At 35.8% G+C, this 17,999-nt stretch overlaps 1 protein-coding gene across 3 annotated transcripts; it reads left to right on the top strand.

Annotated features, from left to right (window-relative positions):
- Positions 1-793: 793 nt before the first annotated feature.
- LOC132121911 (mitogen-activated protein kinase 8-like) lies at positions 794-15,249 on the top strand. 3 transcript variants are annotated; one of them, XM_059531646.1, is made up of 12 exons: positions 794-980; positions 4,101-4,280; positions 4,381-4,510; positions 4,906-4,964; positions 5,084-5,222; positions 5,658-5,823; positions 9,659-9,730; positions 11,454-11,636; positions 12,323-12,447; positions 12,514-12,577; positions 13,182-13,259; positions 15,081-15,249. In XM_059531646.1, exons 2-12 carry the CDS (start codon positions 4,159-4,161, stop codon positions 15,194-15,196), a joined length of 1,254 nt encoding a protein of 417 aa, XP_059387629.1. In that variant the 5' UTR covers positions 794-980; positions 4,101-4,158; the 3' UTR covers positions 15,197-15,249. The 3 variants fall into 3 exon arrangements, with proteins under 3 accessions (XP_059387629.1, XP_059387628.1, XP_059387630.1); XM_059531645.1 differs by lacking the exon at positions 9,659-9,730 and adding an exon at positions 9,946-10,017 and having other exon boundaries at positions 796-980; XM_059531647.1 differs by lacking the exon at positions 9,659-9,730 and adding an exon at positions 9,946-10,017 and having other exon boundaries at positions 796-980; positions 15,076-15,226.
- Positions 15,250-17,999: the final 2,750 nt, after the last annotated feature.

Consider the following 17,999-nt stretch of genomic DNA (forward strand, 5'->3'; position numbering starts at 1 on the left):
GTTAGAGAGCACACAACCACAATTAGGATAATTGTAAGGTAAATTTGACCCATCGCGATTACAATTATAGATGCCATTAATCGACTCAAAGTCCTCTCATGTTATTCTGCGTGCTGATGATGTGTTTTTTTCCTTCCTAAATGTTATCTTAAGGGTTTGTCCTATTATTAAAATATTGGTATAACATAGCCTAATACCATTCATATTTTTACTTTTTTATAAATTGAAGAAATCAATCAGATGTAGCTATAGTTGACATTTGAGGCTTAATACTATAGAAAAGCACTAAAGGGTTTTTAAAAAACAAACAAACAAAAAAAACATTTTTTTGTACTTTTAATTTATTAGTGAGGAAATATTTCTATCTGTATAATTCTCAAATTATTCTAATACGAGATTACGGGCGACAAAAAGGTAGGATTTTTTTTTATTAAAATAGGTCTAACTATAATTTCTAACCTTTTTTATAGAAATTTGGTAAAAGTTTTTACAGAAATAATTTGGTGGTCTCTATTGGTTCAGGAAAATAATCTTTTTAAGAGCGATTTCTGTCTCTCTCTCTCTCTCTCTCTCTCTCTCTCGCTCTCTCGCTCTCTCTCTCTCTCTCGCTCTCTCTCTCTCTCTCTCTCTCTCTCTTTAAATGCTTTATTAATGCAATGCCACAAGAACACGAGGTGTTACATATTGACATTATGAAATTAACATTCGGGTTAGATTTCTTGCGAGGTTCAATAATAAGCAACTCGACGTCATCGACACAACGCAGAAACTGCGCACGTCACTTCCACGCAACCACACGGTGACGTAGTACGCAAGTGTCCGCAGCTCAAGGCCTGTCAGTGGACGGAAGCTCACAGTGATCGAGCGCAGAGCTGGTGTCTTTAAGAGGGAAACAAGACGAACTCAGCAGACTCCTGATCTCCGAGACACCGGTGCGGCTCTGAAGCGGCTCTAGAGCTGGCTGTGTCTCTGTTGAGAGGGTGAGTGAGTGAACACTGACGGTTGAACCGCTGCTGTTTGAACGGCTCCGTGGGGGAGGGGCGCGCTCACCGTAAACACCGCTCACTCGCTGCGGATCATTAACATCTGCTGTTTAATACACATCTAGAGTTTAATACACATCTAGTGTTTAATACACATCTTCGTGTGTTAGAGTATTGTGTTTTAACACTCTGTTGTACAGTATACCATTTCGACAGGTCACATCGGCCGTTACTGCTGTTAGTAACGTTACTCTGGTACTCAGTTATACTAACACCATGGTACTGGATGAGGTTTCATGGGTCAAACCAAAAAGTATCCAAACAATAGATATAATTAGAATTTTTATATTTATTTATTTACTTGTTACTAGTGGGTGCAGGATACTATAATTAATGTAAGTGAGCAAAACAAAATAAAGTATTCTGTGACATATTATACCCAAATATTCTTCATACAGTGGACTAACAGTGAAATTTGGGATCAGAAATGATTCAGACACTTTGACCGGAGCATGTTTTGCTGAATTTATTTTTCTTTAATTACTAATGTGAACTTTTTTTTACACCACAGACTGAACATAATGAAGCATCTCTTGGTAATTGGTATTATCTAATTTTGTACTTTAAATTAACAGCTGAACAATTTTTGGTTGATTGTAATCCATTACGTACGTTTCCTTCAAAGTTATCTGACATTATCAAGATGATTCAACTTTCTGTTAACATGCTTGGATACAGCACTCTGTGAACAGCCAGCTTCTTTGGCAATGAATGTTTGTGTCTTTCCTACTTGTGAAGGAGGAACAAACACATTTGCAGGTGTTTTGAGTTGATTAGCTGATTGGCATGTCACCATATTCTAATTTGTTGAGACAGTGAATTGGTTTATTTTTGTTAAATGTGAGCCAAAATCATCACAATTAAAAGAACCAAAGACTTAAACTACTTCATTCTGTGTGCATTGAATTTATTTAATACACAAGTTTCCCAATTTGAGTTGAGTTACTAAAAAATAAATGAACTTTTCCATGACATTCTGATTCAAGGTTAAGATCCACGTCTAACATTTGCTTTGTCTCTAAACCTACAGATAGTCTTTCTTTAATTGGATTTTGGTTCAGTGTAAGAGAAGTTGAGGTCATTGGTGGATGGTGCTGTGAGATGTTGAGTTCAGGGCATTCTGGTGTGGTTCTCTTCATGTTATTTTAGGAGATGAGATTATTGGCGCTTTCCATTCACATTGATGCTAAGGAATGCAATATCTGAATTAAAACGTAATTAATTGCAAAGTCCTGAATCCCTCCTTAAACAGTTTGCTGAAATGGATTTAAATATAATTTAGTGCAGTGTAGGACTGCAACAATTAATCAATAAAAATCAGTAATGAAAATAATGACATGCACACTTTACGGTAGTGAAGTAAATATTTTTATTGACAAAATGCATCTGAAATATAGCGGAGGACACAAACTGAATGGTAGAAGTTAGTCTAAAGTTTAGTCTGGTAATCTGAAATATCATTTAACATTTAGTCTGTGCTTTTGTTTTCCTGTTTTAATAGATTTAATTAAAAATTAGTGATTTTTATTTTCCCTTACGTGATCCCTTTCCACCAAAAAAAAACAAAACAACATACAAATATTTAGGGATGCACCGGTTTACCGGCCATAAATCGGAACCGGACAGTTTTTGCTTAAAATACAGGATCGGCAATCGGCCAGTTTTTGGTCTTTTTTCGGCCGAATTTTGCAGAAGTGCGCCTGCGTGCACAGACTGCATTGTAATCAGTCGCCATCATGTCATTTGTGTGGAAGTATTTCGAAATCTGTGCGCAGGAGTTGGCTGAATGGATGAGAAAGGGAGGGAAGGGTGGGTTTGAGAGAACGAGACTAGCAGAGCGGTATGAGGTGGCCCGGTGTATATATGGAGGTTTTGGAAGTCAGGTGATCGTTTGAGGCGAGGCCCCGCTCCTGAACTTTAGTTAACATCAATTAACTCCATTTTAACATTTTGGAATAATATTTATATAGCATACTTTTATTTAGTCTCACTGGTAAAGACCTTGTTTTAAATTTAAAACCAAATTTAAAAACTAAAACACTGAATGCTGATGCTGAATGTGTGTTGATTGTGGTGTTTGGACTGTATGCAGTTACTGCCATTAATCTCAGATGGTTACCATTAATTGTTTTCAATAGCCAAAAGCCAGTTTGGCCTATTAAATACCATATAAACATCTTTTTTAATGCACACATTCCTTCTTTCTTGTTTTTTGCTTAAATATTTTTAAAAAATCAGAAATCGGTATCGGAATCGGCCATGAAAAATCATGATCGTGCATCCCTACAAATATTAAAATAATAGTAATTAAAATAACATAAAAAAATAAGTAAAACGATAAACATCAGGATAATGTACACATTTATGAGAAAACATTAATGTAACACATAAAATAAAAAAATAAATGCAATTCAAATGTCTGATATAATTTAATTAATTTTAACCTTAAAACGCTGAACTTTCTTTCTTTTTCTTTCTTTCTTTTTATTATTTCGTTCTTTCTTTCTTTCTTGCTTTGATTCATTCATGAAAAGGAGTTTATACTGTTTCTGAAATCTGAATTTCAGCTAAAATGCTTCAGTTTTCTAAACTCATGAGTGATGAAAGATCATGAAACTAGTCTAATAAATCAATCACCAAATATAAAGCACATTGCAAGATGCAAACTATTCCTCTATGTACAGTGGTGGCCAAAATGATTGAAACACTAGTATTGTAACCAGCTAAAGAATGGGTTTAAGTCTGTTATTTCTATATTTTGTTGTAGTGTGTCAGTGGGAAATATCAGCTTACATTTTTCCAAACATTAATTTTGCCATTAATTGTAATAACCCAGTGAGATTTCTGTGCTGCAAACAGAGATCTGATCATCATCTAAAATTAGATGAATATAATTTCTAGCTGCAATGCACTCTTGCATTATTTGACAAGTAGCCTAGGTTTTAACTCATAAATTAGCATTTATGCATATGACTTTAGTGAAAGTGTGTTTTTGGTTCTTTTTTTCAACTGCATCATCAAAACAAATGTAGGACATTTATTTCTTTGTCTCTTCAGATTTTTGAAGGGGAAGTTCTTCTTGAATGCCCAAGACACAGTCAGTACGGTTTTCAGCATGAACAGGAACAAGCGTGAGAAGGAATATTACAGCATAGATGTAGGAGACTCAACGTTTACCGTTTTGAAGCGCTATCAGAATCTGAGACCGATCGGGTCTGGAGCACAAGGCATCGTCTGGTGAGTCCAGTTGTGTTTCTGAGCCTGTGGAGTGTGATAGAAACAGATTATCATGGCGGATGACGAGCATGTGTTTGGCTTTTTCTGTTTGTTTTTGTAGCTCAGCGTATGATCACGTCCTCGAACGAAATGTTGCGATTAAGAAACTTAGCCGACCCTTTCAGAACCAAACCCACGCCAAACGAGCCTACAGAGAACTGGTCCTGATGAAGTGTGTCAACCACAAAAATGTAAGACATGTTCTTCTCTGTCTCTGTCTGTCTGGGTGTGTATGTCAAAAGAAGAAGAAGTGAGGTTTGTCATGTTTTTGGAGTCTGTTCTGCTCACTAACGCTGCTTGTATTTGATCGGAAGCACAGTAGTATTATAAAATATTATTACAATTTAAAATAACTGTTTTCTATGTGAATATATTTATTTCTGTGATGCTCCGCTGTATTTTCAGCATCATTCCTCCAGTCTTCAGTGTCACATGATCTTCAGAAATCAGAATAATATGATTTACTGCTCAAGAAACATTTCTGATTATTATCAATGTTGAACAGTTTATTTTTGTGGAAACCATCATGCACTTTATTTTTCAAGATTCACAGATATATATCTTTAAGTATGCTTTAATTTCACAGATAATTGGCTTATTACATGTGTTCACGCCACAGAAGACACTTGAAGAGTTCCAGGATGTGTAAGTTCTTTCTGCTGAGATTTTAATGGAAGTGGAAAATGATAGTAAGATGCAACTGAAAACCTGCATGAATCGCACGTCTCTGTGTGTTTATATGCTTGTTCATGTGTGTTTCTCAGGTATCTGGTGATGGAGCTGATGGATGCTAACCTGTGCCAGGTCATTCAGATGGAGCTGGACCACGAGAGACTCTCATATCTGCTTTATCAGATGCTCTGCGGCATCAAACACCTACACGCTGCTGGCATCATACACCGGGTACACACACACACACACACACACACACACACACACACACTGTATTGCTATATTTCAAAGCCTAATGAACTGGTTTGCTAGTGCAGGAGTTTTCAAATGTTTTGTGCCAATGACCCACAAAAAAGATGATCTCTTATGGTGGTTTATGTTTTATAGTTTATTTTCAAGTGTATAAACCCATTTATGTTCTTAAAACGAAAATAGTGCAGAAAAATAGCAGTCCATTTTTCTCACTCTCACATTATTTATTCGATATGGTAATAAAATATGACAAAAACTCATCGCTAAACTGTGTCAGAACAAATTCATCTTTGTAACGTCGGATAACTTTGATAGAAAGGTATGTAACAAAACATGGTCTTAATTCAATGCGTTCCTTGCCATTTCATTGTGATTTACCAGCAGTTTCTGACTCCTGACCTCTCCACTCCCCAGGATCTGAAGCCCAGTAACATAGTAGTGAAATCGGACTGTACACTGAAGATCCTGGACTTCGGTCTGGCCCGGACGGCTGCCACAGGTCTCCTCATGACTCCGTACGTGGTGACACGGTACTACCGAGCGCCCGAGGTCATTCTGGGCATGGGTTACCAAGCCAATGGTGAGTGCTGACCTGATGTCACTGCATGTAAAGCACATCTGACCTCGGGCTCACTGAGCCGCTGTGGTGCTTAAACATCAGACTGGGCCCTATGATTTCTGCCATGCGGACCTAATCACGGACTTGGTCAAAATTTCGAATGAATTAATCAAAAGTAGGTCATTAAACTTAAATTAAATCCCAATATGGACCATTATCTGTAAATTAGGGATGTAATGATGAACCGCTAGCCGGTTGAAATATGCGACGATTCCGATTGGTTGAGATACAAACAAATCGCAATACAGTTGGAGTAAGAGTTTATATGAATGTCTCTCTGAGGGAAACTGACTGTTATTAGAAAAGTTTAGATGGCAATATTTTGTAATCTTGCTGCTGAACGATGCATATTAAAGTAGTGTTCTTAAAGTGTTAGTTCAGCCAAAAATCACTGAGTAGTGATGTCCGGTTTGCAAACGAATCATTCGATGTAACCGGATCTTCTTGAACCAGTTCACCAAATCGAACTGAATCGTTTGAAACGGTTCGCGTCTCCAATACGCATTAATCCACAAATGACTTAAGCTGTTAACCTTTTTAATGTGGCTGACACTCCCTCTGAGTTCAAACAAACCAATATCCCGGAGTAATTCATTTACTCAAACAGTACACTGACTGAACTGCTGTGAAGAGAGAACTGAAGATGAACACCGAGCCGAACCAGATAATGACTCGTTCACGAATCAAGAATCGTTTCTGTCAGACGCGTCCGATTAGTGAACCGAGGAGCTGATGATACTGCGCATGTGTGATTCAGTGTGAAGCAGACCGACACACAGAGCGTCTGAACCGAACTGATTCTTTTGGTGATTGATTCTGAACTGATTCTGTGCTAGTGTTATGAGCGCGGGTAAACCGAAGGCTTGAAGCAAGGACAATCATCGCCAATGACACCATTTACGTTGAGCGCAAAAGAACCGGTGAACCGTTTTCTTCAACCGGTTTATTGAATCGAACTGTCCGAAAGAACTACTGGTGATCCGAAAACTGATGCAACTCTTGACTCGTGAACGAGTATCACTGCTGTTCATGAGAGCAGCTCTGCTTTGTTTACAGCGGTAACCAAGGAAACGCTGTATCACTGCTGTTCATGAGAGCAGCTCTGCTTTGTTTACAGCGGTAACCAAGGAAACGCTGTATCACTGCTGTTCATGAGAGCCGCTCTGCTTTGTTTACAGCGGTAACCAAGGAAACACTGTTTGTTTACAGCGGTAACCAAGGAAATGCTGTATCACAGCTGTTCATGAGAGCAGCTCTGCTTTGTTTACAGCGGTAACCAAGGAAACGCTGTATCACAGCTGTTCATGAGAGCAGCTCTGCTTTGTTTACAGCGGTAACCAAGGAAACGCTGTATCACTGCTGTTCATGAGAGCAGCTCTGCTTTGTTTACAGCGGTAACCAAGGAAACGCTGTATCACAGCTGTTCATGAGAGCAGCTCTGCTTTGTTTACAGCGGTAACCAAGGAAACGCTGTATCACAGCTGTTCATGAGAGCAGCTCTGTTTTGTTTACAGCGGTAACCAAGGAAACGCTGTATCACAGCTGTTCATGAGAGCAGCTCTGCTTTGTTTACAGCGGTAACCAAGGAAACGCTGTATCACAGCTGTTCATGAGAGCAGCTCTGCTTTGTTTACAGCGGTAACCAAGGAAACGCTGTATCACAGCTGTTCATGAGAGCAGCTCTGCTTTGTTTACAGCGGTAACCAAGGAAACGCTGTATCACAGCTGTTCATGAGAGCAGCTCTGCTTTGTTTACAGCGGTAACCAAGGAAACGCTGTATCACTGCTGTTCATGAGAGCAGCTCTGCTTTGTTTACAGCGGTAACCAAGGAAACGCTGTATCACTGCTGTTCATGAGAGCAGCTCTGCTTTGTTTACAGCGGTAACCAAGGAAACGCTGTATCACTCTTGTTCATGAGAGCAGCTCTGCTTTGTTTACAGCGGTAACCAAGGAAACGCTGTATCACTGCTGTTCAGAAGCACCACCTGCTGGCAGAGAGGGAATCTGTGTCTCATTCAGTTCATCTGCAGTCTCAATCAGATATGTTTCATGTATAGTCACAAAACTAAAGTCAGACCATTCTGTTTTTGCTTCATATTTCAAAATTATGCAGTCTATTTAAATTAAAAACTGCTCATGCTGCATCTTTGTTTGGATTGTGATTAAAATGCAGTGGTTGCCTCCAGTTTTAACTTAGTTTGTTCATATGAAGATATTTAAATCAGCTTATTTGATTTGGGGCTTGTTTTAAAATGTTAATTTAGTTTAATTTAGTTTTGTTATATTTCAGCTTCACAAAGAAACATGCAGCAATAGCCTAATAAAATGACACCAATGAATCGAACCATGAGTTGAGTGAATTGTTACAACCCTACTGTAAATATTAAGATGCAAAAATGCTTTAAATATGAATCTTCTCTGTCTCTATTAAAGGGGTCATATGATGCGCTTTCAGTAATTTTAAATAATTTCTTCAGTAATTTATAAAAATATTAAAAAAGGTTTGCTGTATGGTTAAAATAACCTACACTATAAAAAATAGTTTTTTAAAGAAAAAAAACACAAGTTGCTTATAAGATGCATTTTATTATTTAATCCAGAAATAGACTTAATGCTGTCGCGAAATGTTTACAAACTTTATAATAAACACTGTAAACATAGCTCTGCTATTTTAGTTCCCCTTACTCCACAACAAATCTTTTCAAACAACAGACATTTAAAAAAGAACAATGATTAAAAATATAAGAAGCTATAGCTATATAAACTACAAGCCAAAACGAATTCATTTAGCCTAAAACGAAACTGAAACCAATGTTTGGTCTCTCATTCGACACAAAATCATATGTTTCCATATTTGTGATGTATCTGAATGCCAAAATATTATTTAGGTTATTATGTATCCAGTAGCCCACTTCACTCACTTTCCAATATCCACGTAAAACTAAATTCTGTGCATAACGTTGAATGTTTGAACCTCGAATGCCAACCTACCGAACGAATTATCGAATATTCTAGTCCAGCCCTAATTATTACCTACAAAAGTGTACAGTATTTGAAAAATGATGTGTTTTTTGAACATTAAAGCATGTCAACATATTCTGTTACACCAAATACACCAAATAATGATCTTTAAAATAGCATCAAATCAAATGGAATAAACTATGTCAGAAATGTTATTGTATATAATACATTATTAAAAATTAATTTAGGAACCAATCACACAATGTTTTAATTTTAATAGTATTAAAATATTTTGCCAAAAACAAAATTTCTGCAAAAAAAAAAAAAATCTAAACATTTTATAGGGCTATTGTAAAATGTTTTAATGCATTCAAATAGTGCTTAAACACAGAATTTGTTTTTTGTTGTTAAACGTGTAATATATAGATGTTAAATTGTATAAGTTTCATGATTTTAATTAAGTAGACATGCTTTTTGATTAATACAATTTAATTTAACCGTTAAAATGGAGTCCAGAAAAATAAAAATGGAAAAAAATGAATTTTTGAGAGAGAAAAAAAAAAATCAAAGAGATTTCATAGGGCCCTAGTCAAAGTTCCTGGAGGTGTCCAGCTGAACGGTTTCTGCATGCACGAGCACACGGGATGTGTTTGTCTGTAGCACTGAGCATCTAGAAAGGAAACGCATTAGTCACCAATCACCAAAGTGGTACAAACATCGATTTGAAGGCCTAACACGCTGAGGTTTAGTCCTGGATGGTAGCGTGGAGGAAACATTTGGCCCTTTATGCTTTGCTTATGTTTTCTCTTTTTCCTCTATGCTACACTGGTATAGTGGATATTTGGGCTGTGGGCTGCATTATGGCAGAGATGGTGCGGCACAAAATCCTTTTTCCAGGGAGGGACTGTATCCTTGTTCGGCCTGTAGTGGATTCTGTGCTGTGCAGGCGAAGCCGTGTCTCTTTTACAGTTTCTGCCTGACGCTCAGACGTCTGCATGCACGTGTCACCTCTGTTGCATCCGCATCAACGCACCCTGTTCCTTGTGTGTGTGTGCTCGATTTTCAGTTTTTCATCTGTAAGATTTTTGTCATTTTAATTTGGCTGTCCCTTCATGTTTCAGTCGATGTCTGGTCTGTGGGCTGCATCATGGCAGAAATGGTCAGAGGTAGTGTGTTGTTTCCCGGCACTGACCGTATCCTTACCTGCTCGTGTGTGTGTGTGTGTGTGTGTGTGTGTGTGTGTTTCTTCTGTTGACTTATTTTACCCTGGATGTGTGTTTTGTCATTGATGTGCGAGACCTGATGAAAATAAGGTACGGTTTTTAATACAATAGTGTTAAGTGTCAAATATATACATTTCACCAAAGTAAACTCTCATTCCTCTAAAACTCCCACTCTACATTCATGTGTAGCTTTAAGAAGCATTTTTTTAGTTTATTGATGTTCATTTATTACAGATTTATACAGAGTACATAAAAAAAGATAATTGGAAAAGAAAGACTATTCATAATCATATGTACTACACAACCTCCATAACTGTTTAAGCAAACATATTTCATGTCATATTGATTTCCATATTTAATAATAAAAAAAAAAGGTTGCATTATACATATTTTTCCCTCCAGTGGATTATATGATTATTAATTCTGCCACTATTTCTAAAGGTTCATTTGCCATATTATAATTGAGAATGTATTAATATTTCTCAATTCTTTGATCAAATAAATGCAGTTTTGGTGAGCAAAAGAGAATGTTTAAACATCTTGATAATGTAAAAATTAAAAAGATCAAAAAGTAGTGCTGTATATAAATTTATATTTATAATTTTGAAGAAAATTGTAAACCAAATATATAATACAAATATATTTGCTATCTATCTATATATATATATATATATGCAAAAATATGTTTTAAAAACCTGTAAAATGTAAATGTTCTTGTCATGAACCAACAAACAAACTTTTTTATTATCAGTACTAATGATATATGTAGGCATATGTACACACACACACACACACCAGTTAATATAACATTTTCACTTTCAACTGGGACTGAACAAAAAGGCTTAACATCACTCCATATCAGGAACATCTTGTTTCATTCATAAATTTAATAAGAATTGAACTGCATTATTATAGCTCAAAGTGAAACCGTATCAGTGTCCTGCAGCACAGAAGCAGTCATCAGTAACACACGGATATCTGGAGAAATACACAACAATACACTGTATGAGTCACAATTACACATTTCTCTTTTATACCAAAAATCATTAGGATATTAAGTAAAGATCATGTTCCATGAAGATATTTAGTAAATATTACTACTGTAAATATATCAAAACTTCATGTTTGATTAGTAATATGCATTGCTAAGAACTTCATCTGAACAACTTTAAAGATGATTTTCTCAATATTTAGGTTTTTTTGCTCCCTCAGATTCCAGATTTACAAATAGTTGTATCTCAGACAAATATTGTCCTCCGAACAAACCACACATCAATGGAGAGATGATTTATTCAGCTTTCATATGATGCATACATCTCAATTTCTAAAAATTGACCCTTGTGACTGGTTTTGTGCTCCAGCCACCAAATCTCAGTCAGTAGTTTTCCTTAGCTTGTGCTCTGAAGACATTGACCAGTGGAACAAGGTGATCGAGCAGCTGGGCACACCGTCTCAGGAGTTCCTGCTGAAGCTCAACCAGTCTGTGAGGACGTATGTGGAGAACCGGCCTCGCTACGCTGGATACAGCTTTGAGAAGCTCTTCCCTGACGTGCTGTTCCCCGCAGACTCCGACCACAACAAACTGAAGGGTGAGGGAGGCTCAGGCCTGACATACAGCTTCCTGTAAATCTACAGTGTGGTCTCTTTAGAAATATTGATAATAGAAATGGATAGTTCTGATCGGATGAACCAGGTTCAAAGATGCACTTAGCAGATAAATGCCAACTTCTGATTCTGAAGGAGATAGGCTAATGATGCTAGGCTAGTGTGTTTCGTTTGCTGCAAATATTGTTTTTATTTATAATTGTGAATATTTATTAAACATGGTACGTTTTGGTATTTTACCGTTTTATAGATGAAAATGAAAATAAATGCATTTGATGTCACATTAACAGCTTTTCGACAAATCTTACTAAAAGTATTTAATTGGAAGGTGTAATTATTTTAAGGTAATAAATTATTTTTTAATTATTATTATTATTATTATTATTATTATTATTAATAATACCATTAATAGCAATAATAATAATAACAAATACCAAAAAGAAGAAAAAAAAACTAACAGAAAAAAAACTAAAGGAATACATAAATGTAAAAATACAATAGAGCGTAAATTATTTTAACAAACAACAATTACAGCACAACAAAAATGAAGAATAATTTGTTTTTTTTATTCTACAAATTCAATGTTAACATGCATATCAAAGCAGAATCTACTCTAAAATAAATAGTTTCCTCTCCGTTCAGTTTCTGATCGAAATGCAATCTTTTGCAGCGAGCCAGGCGCGAGACTTGTTGTCCCAAATGCTGGTGATCGATGCGTCTAAGCGGATCTCGGTGGACGAGGCCCTCCAGCACCCCTACATCAGCGTGTGGTTCGACCCGTCAGAAGTGGAAGCGGTGAGTTCAGATGATCAGGACTGATCCAGAGCGTGCTTCTCTTGATGTTTATCTGCTCTGTTTCAGCCACCGCCGGCCATCAACGACAAACAGCTGGACGAGAGAGAACACACGGTGGACGAGTGGAAAGGTAATTCATATTTAGTCTCTGTGAGATACAGGTTTAATATGGAAGCAAAATAATGCCATATGTGTTTGAAACAAAAAAAGCATGTTGAATAGCACTCACTGAAAAAAACAATGCATTGCATTAAAAGTGATGCATTTTATTGCCTTGGGTTTCCAGGGCTTGCATTTTACATTTTAAATGGTTCACCTCATACAGCTTTTTTCCCCTTAATAAATGCAATAATTATTTCAAAACTGCATTTTGTATTTACTTGGGTTATCTTTGTGGAATATTAAAATTAGTTTGATGATCTGAATCATTCAAGTGTGACAAATAAGCCAAAAAAAAGAAAAGACAAAGGAAGGGGGCAAAAATATATTGTGTGTGTGTGTATATAATATTAGTAAATGCACCAAACAAGTAAGTTTTATTCATTCATAAAAACTGTATTTATTAAATCACAATTTGATTATGCCTATTTTTTGGAATCCATTGATTGCAAGCTTTTTCATATGTATGATTATTTTCTCTTTTAATTTGGATCTTAATGGGTAAATATAAGACTGTCATCAGTGACTTGTTTCTTCATGTAGTTTTAGCTCTTCTGTATCTGTTCTCTGATCAGAGCTAATATATAAGGAAGTGATGGACTGGGAGGAACGAACGAAAAACGGGCTGATCCGAGGACCGCCGGCTTCACTAGGTGAGTTTCCTCTTCGATCTTTAGAAACCAGCTCTGGGTTAAACCACAGGTTAAGGGCCGCTTTAAATTATATTCACCTGTCAATCAGAATCATTTTCACATGCTGAATAAAGTATCAAACAAATGAATATAAAGTAGTTCATATAATGTCCAATCAAGCGTATCGACATCAGTTTACAAATGCATGTGATTCATTCATTTATACATTGTAGATTATATGAATTATTATTCATTTATCTTAATTTAAATATGTATTTCATGATCAGTGATTATTTATTCATTTTGAAAAGTCACCATTTATCAATTGATTGTGTGAGATATTAAGACTTCTTCTCATAGAATATGTCTTGTGTTAGAACGATTATTTTCCTTATCTCATGTTTTTGCCCTTGTTTTAAGCATATAGTGAGATTTATGCCTAAAACAGAAAAAAAACCTTTGCACAATCGTACTTGTGAAAAAAGACTATTTTACTAAGAGTTTATTATGCTGAAAACATTGCAAAATAACTTTATTCTCTGTATTCTCTAAAAACAAGAGTTAATATCGGAGTCTTTTTTTAGTAAATTGAATTATCAAGTTGTATTTATTAATTAAATCAGCCAATGTTTTTCTAGTAAATGTCTAAACATCTCTAATTCAAGATAAGTTTACTTGTACAGCAATATTATGTATATTAAGACTTGTTTTTAGAGAATTTGTCTTATTGTTTCAAGAAGAACTATAATGATTCCTTAATTCTATTCAAGTATTCGATTTAAAAAGAAATCCTCGATTAAATTTTGCTAGATCAAGTAATCGGCAAAATAACACAAGAATCCATGAAACACATTATTAGACCATTTTTGATACATTTATCTCATTTAAAGCATAAAGCTATTGTGAATTCACAAACACTACGATTCAATTTAAAATATATATACGATGCAGGTATAATATATGTGCTTTAATTATTTACATGCGTAAGTTAAGTATATCATTCACAGTAAATAAATGCTGCTCTGCACAAACATGCGTGGAGCGTCTTCGGATGTTGTTGTGTGTTTGACCATTTTTTTTTTGCTAATTATTATTGCATCATTGCTATTATATATGCATTTAAAATCATTTTAAAAGTAATTCTTTGCTTAGGTTTATTTTTATTAACACAAAATAAATAAATTAAAAAATGTAATAAAATGAATCGTCATAATAATCGACAGATTACTCTATTAACAAAAAAAAACATTAGTGACAGCTAGGGTTGAGAATTGAAAATCCATTCCAGTTCCAGAATCGGATGCTCGTTGTAAAATGTAAATTTCAGTTCCACCTCTCAGTTCCTGTGTGCATTTAGTTTTTTTTTAAGGGGCTGTTAAAAATGTACTTGTCTGTGAATCATTCATTTTAGAGATTCATTCAAAAACACGGATTCATCAGTTCATCCTGAGTGAGTCATTGAATCATTCCATACATTCCATGAGATATTGTTTAGTTGTCTAATGTTTTTTTTAGAATTGTGAGAGAACTACAAATTCTATTTATAACAAAAAGTCAATTTATCCAGAATTGTGCAGCTCTATTTAGCATACCTACAGCTCTTCATCGAGTCCAGTTTTTATGAAGCTAGCTCATTTTTGTTTACGGTATTCAGCAGCAATTAAATATTTTGCACAAAGAGACACAGAATAAAACATGATTGTAAAGCACTTTGAGTGTACAGCAATACACAAAGCGTTATAGAAATGCATCATTCATTCATTTATGACATCCCAGTTCTGAAGTGTGAAAGAGCGTCTGCAGTGCCTGTCTGATCAATATGGGATCTGTTTCTCAGCACAGGTGCAGCAGTGAGCAATGACTCCCATGAGTCCTCCACAAACGACGTCTCGTCCATGTCCACCGACACAGACAGCAGTCAGGAGACGAGCGCAGGACCGCTGCGCTGCTGCAGATGACTATCCTCCTCTTCCTCCTCCATCATCGTCATCATCATCCGCTCCCTGCTTCCATGCAAGCGTCACGTCAGTCCTCCTTTCTGTCTCAAACTGACACCTTCTTTTGAGTTGAGTGTAAGAGTTTTGGAGGGCATCTTCAAAACCAGCATTACTTCGAACGCTTTCGTTTTTGGCAGATTGAAGATACTGCTGCACCATTTTGCCATTTGGATGTGGACTGATTTGAGTTTATTTATATTATAAAGATGAATGGGGAATATATTTTTAAGGTGTTTAATTCTATTCTTTTTTTGAGAGAGAGAGAGTCACTAATAAGTGGATGTTCATTAAACGGCACATCTGTTTCCTGGATAAACGAGTGTTTCCTCACTGTTACTACTGCTTTGGAGTCAGTGGTGTATAAAATCGGCAGCAGACCTGATTTTAGTTGGACGTTTTGGACGTTTGTCTTACAGAAATATATTTTAAAGTGCTTTTAGGGTCTGTAAGCTACTCTTTTCTCTTTCTAAAGTCATTGCACACGATTGACTTCACGTAGTATTCTCTCTGTTAAAACATGTTTGGGATTTCAAATGTCTCTGTATGTAATCTAGTCTGTACATATTTCAGCTTTAAACACAGGAAACAGTAACCCAGTTTCCATTACACTTGAGGCAGATGTAAAGGTCTTGTTTGAACACTTTTTTTATTATGATCTGAAACTGAAATTGGGTATTTTGCTCATGCATATGAAGCGCTTATGATCTGTAATACTCAAACTGCATCAATCAGTGCGATCTTATTCATTACACTCAGAGAAAGTTTTTTTTATAATAATAATGTTGTTTCAGATGGAGCAATCATGCTAAATGAATGGAGACGTATTAGATCGGAGGTTCAGAATGATTCCCAAAGCAACTGCTGCATTTTATGTCTGTCTAACGCTAAAAAATAGCCCATAGGTATCAGATACTTTCCATCCTAATGCTTAGAAAAATGTAATTATGTGTTTACAGTCCTAGTGTATGTAGTGCAAACTCTGCTCCTCTTAAAACAGGAACATTACGAGCGATTGCTAAATTTGGAAATCTATACCTACGTTTTCGTTTAGCTTTCAAAATGGAGAAAGTGCCAGAGTGCAGCATTCATTCCTGAATGATTAGAAAGGTGAAGAAATTTAGGTGAGGTTTTTTCAAAAGTAACACCGCTCATATCATGTTGAGTGTCGTATTGGGCGTGTGTGATGTCGAGAGAAATGTTGAAAAGATGAGATGGAAAGGAAACTTTTTGGTACATGTTTATGGTTTGCAGCTTTATTTTGTTTATGAAAATATGCAAGATATTGCATCAAATGCTGTAGGTGGGAACTCCATTTCCCATGAGGCAGTGCGGTGGAATGTACATGTGGGATAGATGGGAGTTGTAAGAATTAAAGGTTTGAGTTTGCATAATGATTTTTTGGTTTGATTTTTTTTAAGTGCTCTTAATTTATTCTTCGCTCTCTTTAAGGGAAGTTAATGGATCTTAACTTTAGGTTTTATTTCATCTCTCAAAAATGTTATGATTCAGATCAAATAGGCTTCGATGAACTACCTCACTCTAAATTTCTACAGAATTCTGTTTTCTTTCTTCTCTGCGTGACGTAAGATGGATGTTAATACAGATTTCATTATTTATTTATTTCTGAAGTGAACTATTCTCAATAGTAGGCAAGGTATAGTTTTGTACATTATGTATACTTCACCTAGAAGTAAAAGAACTGAAATGTAAATTTGATCTTTTTGTTTAATTTGACTTTGTACTCCTTTTTTACAGTTCATGTGCAATACCCACTGCTGTCATGCTAGTTGTACTCGACAGACCTAGACTTATTAGTTTTATGAACCCAGAGGTAGAGATATGTCTGGTACTGTCAGATACATTCATGTTTTTGTCTTTTTAAATCTGGATTTTATTTTTATTTTATTTTTTCCATTTGGCTTATACTGTCAATGTTATATAACCCATCTTACCAAAAACAAAAATCTGTGGCTGATGTTAGCAAGTTGTTAAGTTTAGCCACTGGACTTTAATCAACCTGGTAAATATAGCTCTGATTCAAAGGCATCTGTAAAATATCTTCAGATAGTACCAACATGTTGAGGTTTGGTGCTGGTGTGTAATATTGGCTAGCAATGCCAGCCCTACGGTTAGATAGAAATTGCTAGCTCTGTGTGTGCTAAACAGCGTACAGACACGGAGAAGTGCACTACTACAAACAATGCACTGGGACCTTATGATACCAATTATATATGTACTGCAAATAAACACCAGTTTGAATCAGAACGGTCTCCTCCTTTGTCTCCTTGCCTTTACACCACAGTTTAATATACCAGACATTCACAGGGTCTCTCTCTGCAGGGAAGTTTAAAACCAATTAAATACAACTTAGGGAATAAACTTAATGAAAACAATACGTCTTTTAATTTTGTTTATATTTTCAGAGCACAAGACTTCATAACTTCAGTTTGCATCTCAAGTGCTGTTCATCTTTGACCAAAATATTTTACTACTTTTTTGGTTTTCATCATTACATATTTGGCACTTGCTTTGTGTGCACAAAAAACATAGAGATGATAGAAAAAGGTTCAATTGGTGCTACGCCTAGAGAAAACCTTACTGAGAGCTCCATTTTTATTTATTTTTTGGATCAACCTCAGGTTTGGATAACAGCTTGTTTAGATGTATGGCTAGAGCAAAACATGTATTTCATGTCATAGCATTTTAACTTCTCTTCAGCAATAATCTGCCAAGGCATTAAAAAGAGACCAAACTCAAGTCTGTG

The sequence above is a fragment of the Carassius carassius genome, chromosome 40 (genome assembly GCF_963082965.1).
Source record: "Carassius carassius chromosome 40, fCarCar2.1, whole genome shotgun sequence".
Classification (NCBI taxonomy): Eukaryota; Metazoa; Chordata; class Actinopteri; order Cypriniformes; family Cyprinidae; genus Carassius; species Carassius carassius.